The 18612-nt window shown below is 43.3% G+C and overlaps 1 protein-coding gene across 1 annotated transcript in view; it reads right to left on the bottom strand.

Moving 5' to 3' along the window:
- ADGRA3 (adhesion G protein-coupled receptor A3) overlaps positions 1-18612 on the bottom strand; it is a 451503-nt gene that overhangs the window by 187310 nt on the left and 245581 nt on the right. Inside the window, exon 5 of the mRNA XM_069631885.1 lies at positions 12-83. Within this exon, the coding sequence (XP_069487986.1) occupies positions 12-83 (72 nt within the window). The remainder of the gene's footprint in view (positions 1-11; positions 84-18612) is intronic.

The following is an 18612-nucleotide window of genomic DNA, read 5'->3' as shown; positions in this document are numbered from 1 at the left end:
CGTCGACTTACAAAGACTTGAGGGCCTCCAGATGATCGAATGTGCCCGGGGCTACAGAAGAGAAGAGATTCCCAGAGAGATTGCTGAAAAAACAAACAAAAGTGCCGTTAGTAATCACTCCACTAGTTCCCAGGTCAATGGATGTCTCTTTGGGCAGGAAGACGTTATCATAACAGTTCTGCGCGTTAAGCATGGGTTGAATGAAGATGCAGAGCTCGGAACACTTTGGGCATTAGAAATAGTTAAACAACCCACCAAGGCTCCTACCCGACCGCCCACATAATTCAAAGGGCTCTCGCCCGCCCAAAATACAATCCTCTGCTTTAACCCATCTCGGGGCCCTACAGGGTTGGGAGGTCTTAGTTTTAACGAAATCCAGGTAAAGATGTTGAAGGACATTTTTTTTTAATGCATTTTACACGGTAATGGAAGTATCGATCCTAATGTTCACAGGCGCCGAGTACAGGGGGAAAAGAGGGGAGCTGCCCTCATTGTTCAAGGAGAAGGGGGAAGGAGTGTTGTGCCCCCGTGGAGGTTATGCAAGTACTTGCATGGGGAATCTTTCAGGGACGTCATTTGGGGGTAGCCAGGGGTCAGGGACTGCGACCCCTGAGGTCTCCCTTGCTACCCCCGTGGTCTATCTTGCTACCCCTAAAAGAAATGTTAAATTGTTTATCTTTAATAGAAGCTCCAGGGCTGTGGCCGTCGCCATGTGGTTCTTTGTCTCTGGAGTGGCTGGCATTATTGGTCAGGCCTCTTAAAAAAAAAAACAGGGTTCCCCAAGTGTAACACTTTGAGCAGTGAAACTAAATAAAGAATAGGAATAACAAATTTGTCGTTCTGGAATTCTATTCAATAATTCCTAGACTCATTAAATGTTAATTCAAGCACACTTCAGGGGCCGAGTCACTGATTTTGGCTGTTCTTAAACACCTCAAATTCACAATACAGACAAAAACTTCCAAAAAGCATTTAGATTAGAATAAGCATCCATTTCTGACTGCATTTTGCTTTTCGCAGGTTGCAGTTATAGCATGTTTTTAAATCTGTTGTCTCTGTTAAGATCATCCCAAGATATTTCATCTCAGTGTCCTCGGTCACTTGACAAAATCCTTGTGCCTAAATGTTTGTGTACACTGTAGAAATGATTGACCATAGCACATCAAGTGGCCCTTGATTTCATTGTGCCACAATTAATGCCTTGTTGTAATGTGTCTATCTTTCCCATCTCCCTGGCATGCTGTTTAGGATGTTTGTTTGCATGTAGGAGGTAACGAGTGCCCAGAGTACACGGGATGCCATGTGAGTGCGCGGCTTTCCCTGCGCTACTCTAAATTATTTAATAAACAGTTATGAACCCTCCCAATGGTATGCATTTTGCCAACCTCTGAAGCCTGAAAAGTAGATCCACACAGGCTTGACATGTGGCTAACTTTCTACCACACCTGCAGATGAACTGGCCTGCTGTTACATCTCAGTTACCAGTCTAATGTTATCCACTACAGAGTGCAATTTGCTTTCTGTCTTTGAGAAAATTCAGGCATGTAATTGCTCATTTTACTATAGCCGGTAAAATAGCTATAGCCTGTAAGATAGCTCAGAGGGTCAAGTGCTTGCTGCTGCGATGTGTGTGTGATCTGCAGGTTGCAGGTTCAAATCCAGACAAGGCCAACTCAGTCCTTCATCCTTCAGAGGTCAATAAATAAGTACCAACACAGGTTGGGTGATATTGTATGTATATTTGTTCTATATGCTTAAGCATAAGTGCTATATAATAACACATAATTTTCATTTGGCCTTGGACGTCTGCTTGCATTCACAGTAATTTGCTGATATGGCCCTATACACATTGATATTGACGATACATATTATGATCCATTAGTGATATTGGTAACATTTTTCGTAGTGTACTTAGGAACAATGCTATGTGATGCCACTTCCTGTTATGTCAAGGGGTGAAAAATTGTGTTTCATCGCTTCCTGTGATGTCACATCGGGGTGGATCAAATGACATCACTTCCTGTGATGTCATCAGGGGGGTCAATGGTCGTGTGATGTCACTTCCGCTAACCCTGGCATTTTGGTGAAATGACGTCCCTGGAATCTATTCAAGTGCGAACGAAAACCAATACAAAACTTTTGTATCGAGCGAAGACAGTATCCAAAGGCAAGTGCGCTGTGTCGGTCTACACCATCACTGGACATGGCAGGGCTCCTGGTTCCTCTCCTGCTGGGCTCAGGCCTGGTGAAATGCTGGCATACATCTTTCAAAATGTGCAAGTTCTGCTCACTTCAAAGAGGGAAGGCCGCCTCATTATTGCCTCAGCCTTGAGCGCGGGGCTCTGCTTTTGCTTTTATCCTTTTAATTTGACTTGCTTTGACTTTTTGCATTTCACTTTGTCCTTTCTGTCCTGACTTTCTCCTTCTTTCTGAATCTTTTTATCCAGCACTCTCACCTATCAACTTTTTATCCAGCACTCTCACCTATCAACTGTACCTTTTTCTTCAACACATCTTCCTCCCATCCCCCCACACCTCCATGATGTTGCTACTGTCTGTCTCCCTCTTAAGTGGCGAGTCATCCCCCAACAACTCCTAGATTACATGTCCCTGATTTTATTAAACTGGGGTCCACTTACTCAAACTCAATAAGATAGCTTTGCATGTTAAAGCACCTACAGTGTAATGCTGTGTGCAACCAGTCAGTCCAGCTGCCTAAAAGGCTGGTGGAGTGGAATGGAAGAGGTGGAAATATGGAGATAAAAACAGGTAAAAGGGAGGAAGGTAGGAATGTGAAGAGTAGAGGGCAGGGTGGCAGGGAGAGAACGAATGTGTGTAATTAGGTTTGGGACAGGGCTAACAAGGAAGAAACAATGAGGGAGGGATCGGGAAGTAATGTGTGGAGATGGAGAGAAGGAGAGATGGGAAGGAGACCCTGTGAGTTTGAAGGGGAGCAAAATTAAGCATTAAGGGTACAGCGTTTTTACAAAGACAGCCATTTTTTCGATGTTTCTTTTAGCGAAACGTCACCGGGACAAAAGCTATAGAAATAAGGGGGGGGGATACAAGAGGTTTGGGTATGGAATATTAAAAATAACGATGGGGAAGGGTTCGAATGGGGGGGCCAAAAAAAAAAAATGTGATGGGTTTAAAAGGTTTGGCGAAAAACCCATTGAAAAAATAACAAGTTGACAGAACATAGAGCCATTTGAAGGATGGAGAGGGGTAAAGAAGATGGTGTTAGAGTCAGAATGGGTAGAGGGTAGCAGTGGGAGGATGGGGAAATATGGGAGGGGTAACGGAATGCAAGTGCGGAGTGGCGTTTGCAGGCATTGTGCATGTATGAAAAGTGGGCCTTCTTGGTGCAGGAGCTCTGTATTTACACACAGACACAAACCCAGAGAAAAAAGATATAAACCAGAAAAGTAATCAATACCCAACAGAGGCCGCAAGGATGCAGGAAGGGATTTGACACCCTCCAAGCGGTGCAGCAGTGCCAGAGGCCCTTATTTTAACAGGGCCGATAAAACACCAACCAATCATTCTGATGTTCATCCCATCCAATGGGCAGAGATTCTTGTACTTTTCCCCAGGGACAGCGTCAGTGCCTTTCAACATTTTCAGTTGAAATGAGCTCCGAGCCTCAGGAGGGCCCCGTGTTGGCAGTCTTATGGCACAGCAACATGCTTCTTTAATTTGGGAAATTACATATGTGCTTTGAGGGGCACACGTTACAGGTTGTGTTTGATGGTGCCTTCAGGCCATCACCTCCCTCTTGCAGTATACAGCAACCTTCTTATCCCCTCATTGCATTTTTACTCCGATTTCCTCTACATTAGCACCCCAATGCCAAACAGCTATTAGGAAATTTCAGTGGCCATACAGTGTTTCAGCTCTCTGCCGGCTGCCTGCCCATGATAATCTGCATCTATTAACATCCTTCCTGCATTCTTTTGATTTATAATTTGAGCACTCCACATCTTTTTGAAATGGGCACAACCCCTGCAGTTTCATGTTGCTTTCTATTCACTTCTCCTAACCCTCAGACCCTTACACCCAGTCTGATTTATGTAGGCATGGATGGAATAGTTATGCGACAAGTTTCCATTCTAAGCGGGCAGGCCTTGGGCTTTATATCGAATCACAGCTGGTTAGTGCCAACCTGAAACTCATTGTTTGCCATCACAGCTGTGAGGCTTCAATGGGCATGTATTAGGACCTACCTCACTCCTCTCTTTTGGGCAGATTTTGGGTAGTTAACTAACTTGATTTAAAAAAACTTCATTCTAATATAATGTACCTTTCAGACATTGACACAATTATGAATGAATGAGACAGCAACTGTACATGAGAACACATTTGCATGGAAAGATTGCATGTAATTGTGGACATTTCAATGAACTGTGTTTTACATTCAGAATGGTTTGTTTGTACGTGTCTACTGAATCAAACACAAAGAATTAAGCTATGCTCCTTTAGACACCTTACAACACAATCCCATTGTAGAGAAGGTGCCAAGCTTGATTCACACTCAAACTGCCCATTTTGAAGTACCAGGAACGTTCACGCCAAAATATGTGACGTATGATGAGCAAATAAACCAGCACAAAGGCACAGTTGGGCTCTGTCCAGTACCCATCAGAAAAACAACACCTGTTGAATTACCGACACCCAAGAAAACAGACAGTAAGATACCCATTGAGAAAACCATATCGACAAACGAGACAGAATGAAGATTGCCAGGATGCAATCCCTGAAGAAGCTAAAAAGATACTGAAGGAAGACGAATGGTGACGTCACAAGAAACCGGAATGACACACATATAGAAGATATAACGACCTGTGAATGATGAACAGAGACGAAACACCATGGACAAATGACATCCTGAGTACAAAGTGAAATAATCTATGTCAGTTAGTTTAAACGTGTACATATGCAAGGAACCACAAGAAGCACAGAAATCGTGAGGCTTGCTTATGCTTAGTAAAATAGATGGTGGCAAGCACCACCTATACATATCTACCTCAAAGGGAGCATTTTATATAAGTATACTTCCACTATGCACAAGAGCAGAATCAACCAAAGGTTACTAAAGGTCTCAAGAGGAGAGCTTTGCAGCGAACAAATCGAGAATTAAAAACAGAGAGAAACTCAGACAAAGGCAAATCGTGCCAAGGAGCCAAGGTCATATCGGCTGAAATAGACCAACAGTGGATACAGTTTACGAAAGGAAGAACCAAGTATCCTGTTCAGAAAGGTCAAGATAAGCCACAGATAGCAGATGGCATGCAGAAATAAATCAAATACACAAATTGCATGAAGAATAAGACGATTTCACGGTGTCGTAATCACGTGACCAGACGAGCGAGAAGGGATGAAATTTCACACCTATGCACGGACTTGTGCCATGCACAAATGTCTTAACCTTTCCATACCAACAAGCAGTCATGACCACTGAGGTGATGAGTGATTGTAGCAATAATTGGAGGGAAGCTGGGGGTGCAGACAAACTCCCTGCACCTGGCCGGATATTCTGCACGCTGCTAAGCAAGTGGAAAAGTATGAGTTGGGTTGTTGCCAACAACAACCTATAGTTAGTAGAACCAATGAGATGTCATAGTTCTAGTGACGTTTACAGTAGCCATTTTGAAGGAAGGGTTTAGATGCCCCACCTGACAGTGTTTATCCAATTCCCATTCCCTGTTGATATAGTACCTATATTAAAGTGACCTTCCTAGAACCAACAGAATTGCATGCCAGATTTTAAGAGTTACACGTCAGTGATGACAAGTTTTTGGTATAAATGATGCGTTTTTTCTGACAGTAATTGGAGTTGAAGCGAGAAGGAAGATCGAGTGATGATATTCATGAACTCCAAGTTTTTTGTACTTGTCATTAAACGGACTCCCTTTGCCAAACTATCAAGTTGTCATTATTGATTTGATGCGAGAGTATTAATCTGCATCCCCATCCATCTCAAGGGTGCTGCTGCTCATCTTAAAGCGTAGTTGGGAAACCCCCAGCTCTATGGGCCGGCTGGGGTCCTACTGCACACTTGGTAGCAAAGAGATTGTTATCGATTAGATAGGACACCCATTGGCCGTCGACATAAAAAACCCTAGATCCTCTGCAATTACACGAGTCCTTTGCCATCCGGCTAAGTTGACCGAGAGGCTCCCCGTGGATAGTCTAAATGAAAACCCTGCAGGTTGAGGTCTGAAGGAACCTGTGCATTCCCCCACCAACACCTTCCCATTTCTACGAGCAGCCGACCGGGCGAACAGCAAGGAGAGGCCCTAACAAAGGCAGTGATCCCGAGCATCCAGAGAGGAAAAAATGCAAACGTAGAGTGAAAAAAACTTAATTACTTTGGCAAAAAGTGCATGCCTTAGAACAAGTAAGGGAAAGTAACGGAGGGAGGTGGGACAAAAATAACATCAGAGTAAGAGCATGATGTATATATAAGGGGAAAGAAATATTGACTTTAGGGGACCCGAGCAATAGAAGAGGATACCCGAGCTAGAGGATATGCCCAGATACCTACCGTTTAATATAGCGCTTGAAGAAGCCTGCATTCAAAGTCCTCAAAAAATAGGACGCTATAGGAGACCAAAATGATTAAAAAGAAGTTTTGAAAGGGATGGGCTTACATTATATTTTGGAATAGTGATAGTGGCATGAGATTCATGTAGCCGGCCGAAGTCTGTCAAGTCGGTCTTGTGTTTTCTCCGACGTCACGAGGTAAGAACATTTTTGGGGGAATTAGCATGAAAATTGTGCGATTGCATAGCCAGGATGTTGTACGATATGAATTGTGATTATTGGTGCTCGCTCATATTGTTGATTTGGTTGAGAAAAACGTAAAACAAAGTGTTATAGGAGGAGAAGATAAACAGATTTAAGCACGGAAGACGTTACACCGTTAGTACATTTGTGCGAACCGTTGCCAAAACATGCACCTAAGATGAAAAAGTACAGTGCAGAATGGGTTAAAGAACCGCCCACAAAATGCTTATGCCATCGCCCCAGGGCAGATCGCTATCTAAAATGATCCCGCTACACATGACGACATATTTGCACACCACGTACACTGGCAAAAAGTTAGACAAACGCCTAGCTAGTTTAGAACTTTGGAAGATGTACCAAGAGGAAAAGGAGGAGGAGCCACCGTTAGATTGGATACTTAACATATGCACAGAGGGGGGTGAAACGCCTTCTGCACTACCCGCCCCATCAGAAACAAAAAGTGAAGCCAGTAAAGACGAAGGCTTATACCTGTTGAGGGAACTTAAAGCAGCCACGGTATATAGCAACCCGGCATATGAGTCACCTACGCAAAGTAAGTGACGAAAACCCAGAGAAGGATAGAAACAGATCACCTCCAAAGTCCTGAGGGACGAGGAGAGACGCGAGAAAGAAAAAGGAGACCAGGAACAAGGAAGTGCATCTCTAGATAAGAGTATAAAGGGAAACAGATGGAAAGGAGATGAGGACAGAACTGATGAGATTGCATTCACTCAGTACGAATGGATGGGAGTTCAGATTTGATTGAAACTCCATGGTAAAGGCATTGAGGACATGAGGCAGAAGGGAAAGCCAGACGATTCACAAAGGAAAGAGACGGAAAAGGAAAAAGGATTGAGAGATGAAAAATCAGGAAAAAACAGACGAGAGCAGTTGTATCGCAAAGCGCAAGAAAGGAAATGCGATCATAAGCAGAGAACAGCTAATAGTCAGGACAGGCAGGAACAAAGGAGAATAGAAGAAGAACAAAAAATACGGGAAAAGAGTAGAGACGAAGGGATGAGGAAATACAAAGGACAAATGAACAGAGATGTGAAGAAACAGGAAGAAGATAGGTTCAGAGAGGAAGCGTAGAGAGTTTGATGACAACCTAGAACGTAAGCGAAGACGGAGAGCACGAGATCTTGAATATCTGGAGAGAGGTTAAAAAACCTGATCCAGTAGTAGACTGGGAAGACATAGAAGAATGTTTTCCTGAATACGATTCAGTACCAGGCACGTTTAGGGCAAATATGGAAGAGGACTTCAACACCAGAAGCATCGGAGAGACGATCGATAGAATATATGATGAAATGGGGCTAGAACAAGTACCCCAAGTGAAAAGAGATGACGAGTGTCTGGAGAGCACTCAGTTGTACGATACTGAGGACGCCTCTCGAAGTAGCAGAAATAGAGAGCGGCCCCTAGATAGATGGACGCTAAATAGAAACGAGGAAGATGATGAGTTGCACAAGTTGGGCACAGACAATATCAGACGCAGAAAGAGAGGAATACAAGGAAAAAGAAGATGAGAGAAGACACGAAAAACGCTTCACTGGAGGAAAAGGAATAAGATGGTCAGATTCTAGTGGATCTGCACCTAAAGATCAGAGTCAGTCACACAATCAGACCGACACAAAGGAGTATTTTACGGTCAGAGGGGGGTGTCTCCACCACACTATGTGAGCAGACTGAGGACACTGCCAGGTAGATTGCAATGAGGGACTTAGCCCTGCAGTGAATAGGAAAATGATGAGAAGAAAAGGAGTGCCATGTGTTACAATTCCCGTTACTCGAAAAGGGAAGAACGAGGCCACAGTATATACCCTGGCCACAAATGGATCGAGAAAATCTGAAAAATAAACTTCTAATGCTAACATCGGGAGCCAGAAAATGGATACAGGAGTTAGAAAAAATGACGGGAGGGAACACGTTAGCTATCAGGGATATTAAGGGTCTTTTAAAAGCCATACTTGGTGATAGAGCTGAGGATGTGTGGACATTTGCAGGTTACCCTGGCGTGACTACAGTTAATACTGCGCATGATGAACGCCATTTAATAATTGCAGAGCCGTGGTATGGAAAGCATTACGATTGCTATACTCAGATACTTCTGACATGGGAACCATAATGGCACATAAAATGAAGGAGTCGGAGGATCCTTTGCTTTATATTCAGAATTTCCAAGACGCATGGGTGCTGGAAAACTCACGAATCTTGGGGGAAAACCATACCAGTGTTTTATCATATATTATGCCAAGGGCTGCCAGATCAGAAACTGAAGCAGCTGAAGAAATTGGTAGGAATTGAGGCCAAACCGGGGTCTGAAAAACAGTTGACCATAGCACACTATTGCAGGCTGCTGCAAGAGAAAAATCGCAAAAAAAGAGGCTCCACAAAAAGCTGAAGAAGCAAAGTTAATGCAGAAAATAATTGTCAAAATCTGCCATTGAAGGGGCAATGATAACTAACATCAACCATGCTGCAGGCCAATAATCAAGGGCAGGGTGATCAAGGCAATAACGGGTTCTACCCAAGGGGGAGAGGCTTACGTGGCAGAGTATGGCAGAGTAATGAGGGAGGGTTCCAGAGTAATTAGGGAGGTTTTCAAAACATGCAAAGCGGCAATCAGGATACGTCAAACGGGCAAATAATCAGACCACTGCCAATATGTTGGACGTGTGGAATGACAGAGCATCTAGCATGCACATGCAGAAGTCAAGGCATGGTGCAAAACGACCAAGGAACAAGAGTAGGGATGGCAAATCCACCTGTAGTTTTACAGCAGGGTGGAAATGGAGTTGCACAAAATCACACGGTACAGCAGCAAGCGCCGGGAGCACAGCAAAGCTTGCAACCTCAGAATATGACAAGTTTTCCGCAAGGACAGTCCCAACAGTCGCTGATGCAACTGTCACAGATAACAGTACATGACAGGTACTGAATTCTGGAATGAGAAATAACACTGGTGATGGAGGAAGTCCATTCACTCAGCATGGGAAAAAGTTATATATGGATTAGGACAGCTCACTTGGAAACCTGATGTGTTCTATCCCATCAGTTACACCAAATCCTCACGAGGCACCAAGGGTAGATGTAGTTATAGGGGATAAAGAATATTCCTTCTTAGTTGACACAGGTGCAACACGCTCGTGTATACGTGAAGGCAAGTTTTCCTTGTCCGGAGATGCCGTTAATACTCAGGGCTTCACAGGAGCAACAAGTCATGTTCCTTTTACAAACGAACTTCCAGTTTCTATAAGAGAATGTGACATGAATGTGCCACTACTGTATTCACGGCAGACCCCAGTAAATATATTGAGACGAGACCTAATGATGAAGTTAAACATGACAATCTCGTTCATGGAGAAAGGCATAGTAAGTTCAACTCCAGGAATGCATTATTTTAACGTATGCAAAATGATTAGAGCATACGCAGGACAAACGGCTATGAGAGCTGTTCCACACGTGAATATTTCCGGTTCCAATGGAGTACGAATACTAATGGCAGGGCTACCAGGCCTTGCAGACAAAACCACGAGAACCCCCAATGAGTTTCTACTCAGGACAAGAATACCTATGCATAAGGAAGAGGGACGAGTGTTTCCTTTGGCAACACACACAGCTATAGTACGAGGAAAAGTGGCTTTGATCGATGGCTGTGATAACGAAGGCAGACAATGGTGCGCAGGGATCGCCATTGAGAAAGGATACAGATTGACGTCACTAATGACGACCTGTTTGAAGAGCAAACAGGTATAGATGAAACAGTTGAGGTTAATCTCGTTTATTGAGTGAAAATGATCAAAAGAGACTATATTGGCTGAGAAAGGATATGAAGTTGACAAAGAAGTTACAATATTGTCAGCAGGAAGTGCTGTACATGGGCCAGCTAATCTCAAATGAGGGGGAAAAGGGTTACTCCTGAAAGGGCTGATGCCATATTGAACACAGCCAAGCGACACACGATAAAACAAATGCAGAGTTTTATAGGATTATGCAATTATGTCAGGGCATGGGTCTTTGACTACAGCTCTTATACCAAGCCCCTGGTTCAAGCCCTAAAGCACAGGTGACTAATGAAGAAATTAAATGGACCGAAACCATGAAAGAAGGGTTTGTTGAACTCAAAAAGGCCATTTGCACAGCACCAGTTGTAGGAATTCCCAATTATGCAGAGGAACTCTACCCGTTTTCACACACGAATGGCAGTGGTATAACGGCAGTACTCACACATAGAACCACACTTGGCTACAAGCCCCCAGCATACTACAGTGGAAATCTAAACCCAGTGATGAGGGGTCACTTCCCGTGTGAACAAAGTTTAGCTGATGCAGCATTCGCCATAGCGAAGGCCACAACCATTGTGATGGGATGTTCAATGACGTTCAGTGAGCACGCATTACTTGCCATTCTAGAGAAACCGAAAGGCACATTGACATCTCAGAGAACTTCTGCTTATGAAGTGATCACATCAAATCCATTGATTAAGATAATTTGATGTAAGATAGTGAACCCAGTTATGTTTATAGCAGAGCCAGACACTGGCAGAGAGCCAATCCATGACAACGCGAACTATGAAGAATTCTATGATGAAATTCCCAGAGTGAAAGAAAATGCATTGGCAGAAGGAGAAATACTTTTCGCTGAACGTTCGAGGATCCATCAAAATGATGGGCAAAGATATACAGGCACCGCTGTGGTGAAGCACACGGCAAATGGAGTATTTCAAGTACTCCGTGCACAACTACCATCACAAGCTGCAGAATTATTGGCGTGGATGCTCATGATTGAGAATCAGGCAGACCAGGAAGTGACTGTACAGTGACTCCGCCTATAGGACATCAACAGTGCATGCAGGCCTAACACGCTGGAAAAGGAGGGGCCACCTCCGAGCGGACGACACGCCAGTGAAGGACGCAGCCTTATTTGATAAGCTCATTAAGGCACTACCAGTGGGCACAGCAGTCATAAAATCCGTCGCCCACACGAAAGGGACAGATTTGATCCCACAGGGAAATCAAGCAGCAGACACGGAAGCCAAGCATGTGGCGACCAAGGACGAAATGATAATGAATGTGGAAATAACTCATGTGCATGAGAGAATGATTGTTGCACGAAGTGAACCTGAAGGTTATAGTAACATCGGGGAAACCCAGTTAATGGAACTCCAAGGGGAGGTACCATAGGAGAAAAATCTTTGGAAACGGCGAGGGTGTTCTTTAAACCCCTCCGAGAGCTTGTAGCGACAAGACAGCACTGCTAAACCGGTGATGCCTGTAGCCCTATTGAAAATAGCATTGTAACAATTGCATTATCTAGCACACATGACAAAAGAGAATCTAGCAGCAACGATTGCTGAAGACTGGTTTATACCGAACTTAGCAGAGCACACTGAATTTTTTTATAGTGAACTGTATAATCTGGCAACAGTTTGCGGCTGGGCGCACACTACAAATAATTAGAGGAGTCATCCCAAGGCCCAATGGACCTTTTCAGCACTTGCATGTCGATAATGTCAATATGATTCAAGTATGTAACGGGCACAGGTATCTAATTGTTGTGCTCCAGATGGATAGAAGCAGATCCATGTATACACCCAGACTCTACCAGTGTGGGCAAATTTCTGGTGAGGGAGGTATTTCCCAGAAGGGGCGTATGTGAGGTCAGATAATGGTCCTCACTTTGTTAATGCAGTATTCAAACAGATTCGCTTGCTGATTGGTATAAAGCACGTTTTCTTCGACGTATCATCCCCAAGGTAATGGCATATGCAAGAAGCTAAACGGCTTGTTAAAGGAAAGGATAGCCAAGTTGAAGCTTACTCTAAAGAAGGGATGGCTGCACTGCCGTCCACTGGCACTATATGCACTCAGAAACCAGCCTAGTTCTGACCACCATCTTACGTCGCATGAGATCGCGACAAGGCAGAAGGAAACACACACCATTGGCACCAGAGATAGAGCTAGATGTGATGCTCAGCCGACAGAGGAAGTTTTAGGATCAGAAATTCAAAATTACTTCAATTGCATGACATCTTGTCTTACTGTAATTTCAGGACAGCTGCAGCGACAAAAAAGGTGCAGGGCAGCACAGAACACAGAAGGAGATACTACAACAGACCCAATTCAAAGTTTACGTCAACTACAACTGTTCCCTGGGTAACGGTCCTGGTGAGAAACCACACGAGAAAAAAGTGGGATAAGCCAAGGTTCAACAAACCATTTAAAGTGGAGGCCATCACTCCCTCTGCAGTCAAGCTACAAGGAAGAAGAGCTTGGTTCTTCCTGGGTAATATCACGCCATACAATGGAGAAGGCCCCCTGCCCGCACTCCAACGCATAGAGACTATAGATGACGGGGAAGAACCACAGCACGTGCAGATGAGAAAGTACGCATGACCAGCAAAGCAAAGGCAAAGAACATTTGTGCAAAATTGTGGCTTAAGTTGGACATTTCCTCTGAGCAAACAAGGGGATAAGGACATAAAAACTGACAATCTGTGCATCCTAGTTGCAAGATGAAGAAGAACATTGCACGTATAAGCCACAATATAGTTTATTGACTTTGAACTGAGGCACACCAAAGTCTTGATGAGAAAAGGATGTGCTGAATTTTGAATGAGGACATATAAATTGGAAAAAAATACAGAATCCAGACTCTTTTCATACAGGAGCTTTGGTGTCCCACAGCAGTGACATCACTAAAGGCGTTTTAATATATTTCGAGTTAGTATCGAGATCATACCCGTCGCTAGTTAAGGCTCACTATCACCGAATTTCTTCACGAAAAGACTATAAGGAGGCTGCTCATTGTTTCACTTCGGGAATACAGCGAGAACAAGACAAATGTCCACGGCAGAAGAAACAGCGAATAGGCTTGTCAGCGTGCTATTCTTTCGCTTAACTGTCCAGTTCTTGTTGGGAGAGACACTGATGGCTTGACATTTCTTTGAGATCCAGCAAACACAAAGAACATTTGAGTATAATTCGGAACCAAATCATAAATTCAGGTTGCTCTTCAAGCTCTTCGAAATCACAGAAGCTGCACATCGTGATTACCGAGCAGTTCCTTTTTACAGGGAAGACAAGACAAATGTCCATGTCACCAGAAGATAGACTAGCAAGCAATGTGTTTTTCTGCCCGATTGAGGACTTTCCAGTGCTTGTGGGGAGGCCTGTCGGTGTTGACGTCCTCACTTTCAGAGACCGAGCAAACTCTACATAAATGAGCATGCTCCTGCATGGTATTGTAATGCAGGTTGAACTTTCTAATCCATAAAACTTGCAGAGGACTGGTTTTTTTTTAAAATCAGAGGCTTAGGACGGTGCCCGATACAACATGTTTTGTCTACAAAAAAAAGGGGTCCTAACTCCTCTCAACAACTCACCCTTAAGGATCCCAACAAATCTGTTGGGAAACCTTACGAACTCACCTCCTCAATTGCAACAAATGACACTCACAAATCTGATTAGAAAAATATATATATGCTTTATGATATAAAAAAGAATTTGTATAAAACCTTTTTTTAAAAAACCTTTTTTAAAAACAATGCATCAACCACATCAAATCCTAATGTGCTGAACAAAAAAAGAAACTGAAAATAGAAAAATAAACAATAAGTACAAGAGGTGGTCCTGAGGTAGGACCTGAAAGATTCTGTATACTTGTGAATTAGAAACCAACACCATTAATAAACAAAAAAAAAACAGTTACTGAAAACAAAAAGTGTTTCTCTATGAGGTTGCTATCAACATTACAAAATAAAACATCCAACTGTATACCGAACAAAACACATGACATAAAAAATATGCATCATTAGCATCTTTGGTAAAACCACAAGTTTGATGTCTAATCTGGAATCTCCTATATAAATACTGAGATTCTTTTAATAGTTCTTGGTACGCAACAGCTATTAGTGCCTTATTGAACCTGTGACACCATTCTCACAGATACATTAACCCGACATGTTTCATTCCCATTGTCCTTAAGAAGGGTTAGTAACGGGAAATTCTTCAGGGGAATATTTTGCAAACAACAATTGTCATGTTAATTTCTGGAGATATTCCATATACATTCTGTGCAACTTGACGCAAAAGAGAGGGTAGTTCTTTTAGGATGGCTTCTTTTACTGTGAAGTACCATCCTAACTGCCAACTTATAAATAGTAGCAGGGGTAATGGCAAAGTCTTCTTGCATGGAAGGTCTGCTCTCTGAACTACTCTTCTTCTCTTAATTCTAGTAGTTTAATCAACATGAAATCTCAGCACGGAAACCCCAGGTGAACTCCCTGTCCTCACAACTCCGTTTTCTGCTCCCACGGCATCCAGAGAACGCTGCGTGATCCACACCGGAGTTCCTTTTTCATTATCCGCATCACTTGAAACCTGCGGGTCCTTCATGGGTGAGAGCCTCGCAAAGGGAGTGGCAAACCGGCATGCACCGCCTGAGTCAACTTGCACTGCGAGTCTCCGACGCCGCCGATTGCAGCCAGGCTGCACCTGGATAGGTAACCGAGCTTTCCCTTTGTTGACAAAATGAACTTTCTAATCATCATCAGAATTTCCAAAGAAGATTGTAAGACTTCCCGCCGAGGGACAGATCGAGAAAGTGTTGCCAGAAAGCTTCACTCTTGTTTATGCTGACAAGGACACGACATGCCTTCTGGAGTGAAACAGATAAGAGGGCATTGACTAGGAGCTTGTTTAATTTGACCACACAAACTAGAGACTTGAACGTATTACCTTATTTCGACATTTTCATATACAGAAAAGAGAACTGTTTCCAGAGACAAGAGACAATCGATTATTCAGGCAAAGAAGGACAATCGTTCGAGTACCTTCAACCTACAAGCAGAGACAGCAGAATCCAGAGATAATATTGCCTAGAATATATTAAAGAGTTTGTTTTTTTCCTTAAATGATCGAGATGGGCAACTAAAGTAGTAATTTTGTCATCCCGCAGGAGGAAAGACACACGCATTGTCCCGGAACTAAGTGTTGTAGGTTAACATATAGAGGAATCATGTACCCATGCATTGTATTCATCATTGTTTTACTGACTATTCGAACTGCATTTTTTATTGGTGCACAAAGTGTTGCGATTCCAGTGCACCCACCTACTGAGGTACGCATGAAACCCACAAAGGCACCCAGACCTTTTATAGTCATTCCAGTCCCTAGAGGGTCTGACAGAGTGGCTTTGATCGATGAGTGAACTTGAAATGGATGTGATTACAATGACACACGCACACATTTGTTAACAAGCAAACTGAAAAGCCGGGGACAGGGTCGGCAGAGTAAGAATGAGAAAAGGTTAATGAAAGACACACACACGCAAACGATAAGTGCACACACACCAGGTCTAGTATCAATAACTACAGAATCACAATCCAAAGAATGGGAGAAGGTTGGACAATCAACGATGAGAAGTTCCACCACAAGTGAGTGAAAAGACAAATGAAGAAAGATGAACTTTTAAAGAGACAAAAGGAGTTGGAGAATAAACCAACAGAGACAGCATTAACAAGCACGCCTGATCCAATGAAGAGAACAAGTACAAGACCTACAAAACTCTCACATGCAGAGATGATAGCCGAATCAATATGGCCGTCTAGAGCCAGAACCAGAGCCAGAAAAAGACAAGAGGACAAGGACAGAATGACCAGACTTTCTCCTACTCAAATGGTACAGATGAAGATGCCTGAACCATGGATGGAGGTACCTGAGAATTCTCCAGCAAGAAGAAGCTATATGGATGCGATTAAAGATGTGATGGCAAACTACATGAAAACCTTGAGAACCAAGAGAAGCACACAAGAAGATAATAACGAACTAAACGACTACCGACAGCACCACACACTTGGGAAATAAAATCTGATACCAACCTATGTGGTAAGATGAAATTCCAAGGAGGAATGCTTTGTTTGTGCACCCCTACCTTACAGCATGGGGAAATCAAAGATCTTTGTAGCTGTTGAAATAGATGTGCAGACAGCGCACTGTTTATCACACATAGCAATGTGCAAGACCAGAGGCCAGTTCATGGGAAGTGATGCTTCACTGAAATGGGCAACTGAAGCAACATATCCAAATGAAGACGAATATGTCCAGGACATACAGATGAGAAACAATGGAAAAACAAAGAACATTGTGATCAGATATGAGACGCCAGGAGTTAAAGGAGCAGAAATCAGAAGAGAGACAAACCAAAAACTGAACGTTCAAGGAAAAATTCCAAAAGAACCGCAGAGTTGGAAGAACAGAGGCCAAATGCGAATCTGGGCAACAGTGCTTTCACCAGACGGATGGGAAAAAGGAGTAGTGATATGCCGAGCATGGATGGTCTTCGGTCACTATGAGCCAACCATCAACATAGTGCGAAACGGATGCAAGCCATTATGGACAAAACTTGCAAAACTACTCGCATGGGTCGAAGACAGAGGAGGACCCTTGCAGATAGAAAGCCCAAAATTCTGTTTCAGGAACAATGGCACAAGGAAGATGGGAGAGAATCAGAACTGTGGACGCGTTTTCAACGCTCCAGGAATTGTACATGGAACTGCAGTGATCATGGATCATTATTGGGCATGTGGATCCAAAGCATATATCAGGCTGCCGAAGAACTGGGGAGGTATATGCACACTGGTGAATGTCCATGTCCCAGCAATGGTAATTCCAAAAAGTGACCTGAATATTGACAGTTTCCCGAAAGCAGATGCTCACCTGAGGAAAAAGATCTGTGGAACGGATGAGCCGAATAAAGAGAGAATTACTTTTCTGCCAAATCAGAAGAAGCTTTCTATGAAATCCCCTATGAACACAGGCTGTTCAGCCTCACCTCATCAGTATTCACGACAATTCTGATGCCAAGAGTTCAGGTTGGAGCAAATACTAAATGGTTGCAGATAACCAGATGGGAGTTACTGCAGACCATCAACACAACCATAAAGGGATTCAATGCAATCAAAGAAGAGTTAAGAGCAATTAGACTAATGACTCTCCGAAACAGATGTCCTTGACATGATCACAGCTATGGATAGAGGTGTTTGAGCAAAAATCGGAGAATCATGTTGCACATTTATACCAGCTCACGATGACGAAATGGAACCTTAACAGAGGCCATAGGTATGCTGACAAAACTACAGAATCAAAGGATTGATGAAACTGACGAAGTGGACGACGACAGTTGGTTTGTATCACTATTCTCATGGGTTGCCCAATGGATGGCAGATGCATTCCAATTCCTAGGAGCCCTGCTAGTGATGATATTGCTCGGATTCTGTGTTATCAAGATAATAATCTCGGTGCCAGAAAACTGCGAAAAAGGCTATAGGGATGAAGATCATGATTGATGTCGAACCAGGATGGAAACCCAAGGACCTGACTGATGAAGAAATAAGAGACTTCGTAAAAGCCAGCATTTATGCACCAGAAGGAACACATTTTCGATATCCAAGGAGACAGACATTATGTGGGAAAATGGATCTATTGTAGTCCAAGTGGACAATGACAACTAATGACTTGGAACAAAGATGCGCACGTGAGAACAGCAGGAAGCTTGAAGGGAGTCAAAGATATGGACCCCAAAGATATATTTCTTCAAACCTCTATCTGTGGATCCAGAGGAGGAAGTAAAAGTGGATCCAGCGGATGAAGTAAAGGTGGATACCAGGGAAGAAGTGAAAGTGATCAATGAATCGCCCAGATAGGGGAGTGTAGGGGCAGAGCCTAGCTCGATTCGCAATCCAACCGCCCATTTTGAAGTACCAGGTATGTTCACACCAAAATATGTGACGTATGATAAGCAAATAAACAAGCAATGCGCCGC

The sequence above is a fragment of the Ambystoma mexicanum genome, chromosome 6q, assembly GCF_040938575.1.
Source record: "Ambystoma mexicanum isolate Mex_15411 chromosome 6q, UKY_AmexF1_1, whole genome shotgun sequence".
NCBI lineage: Eukaryota > Metazoa > Chordata > Amphibia > Caudata > Ambystomatidae > Ambystoma > Ambystoma mexicanum.
The sequence above is the reverse complement of the archived record's forward strand: the minus strand, read 5'-3'. Positions and strand labels throughout refer to the sequence as shown.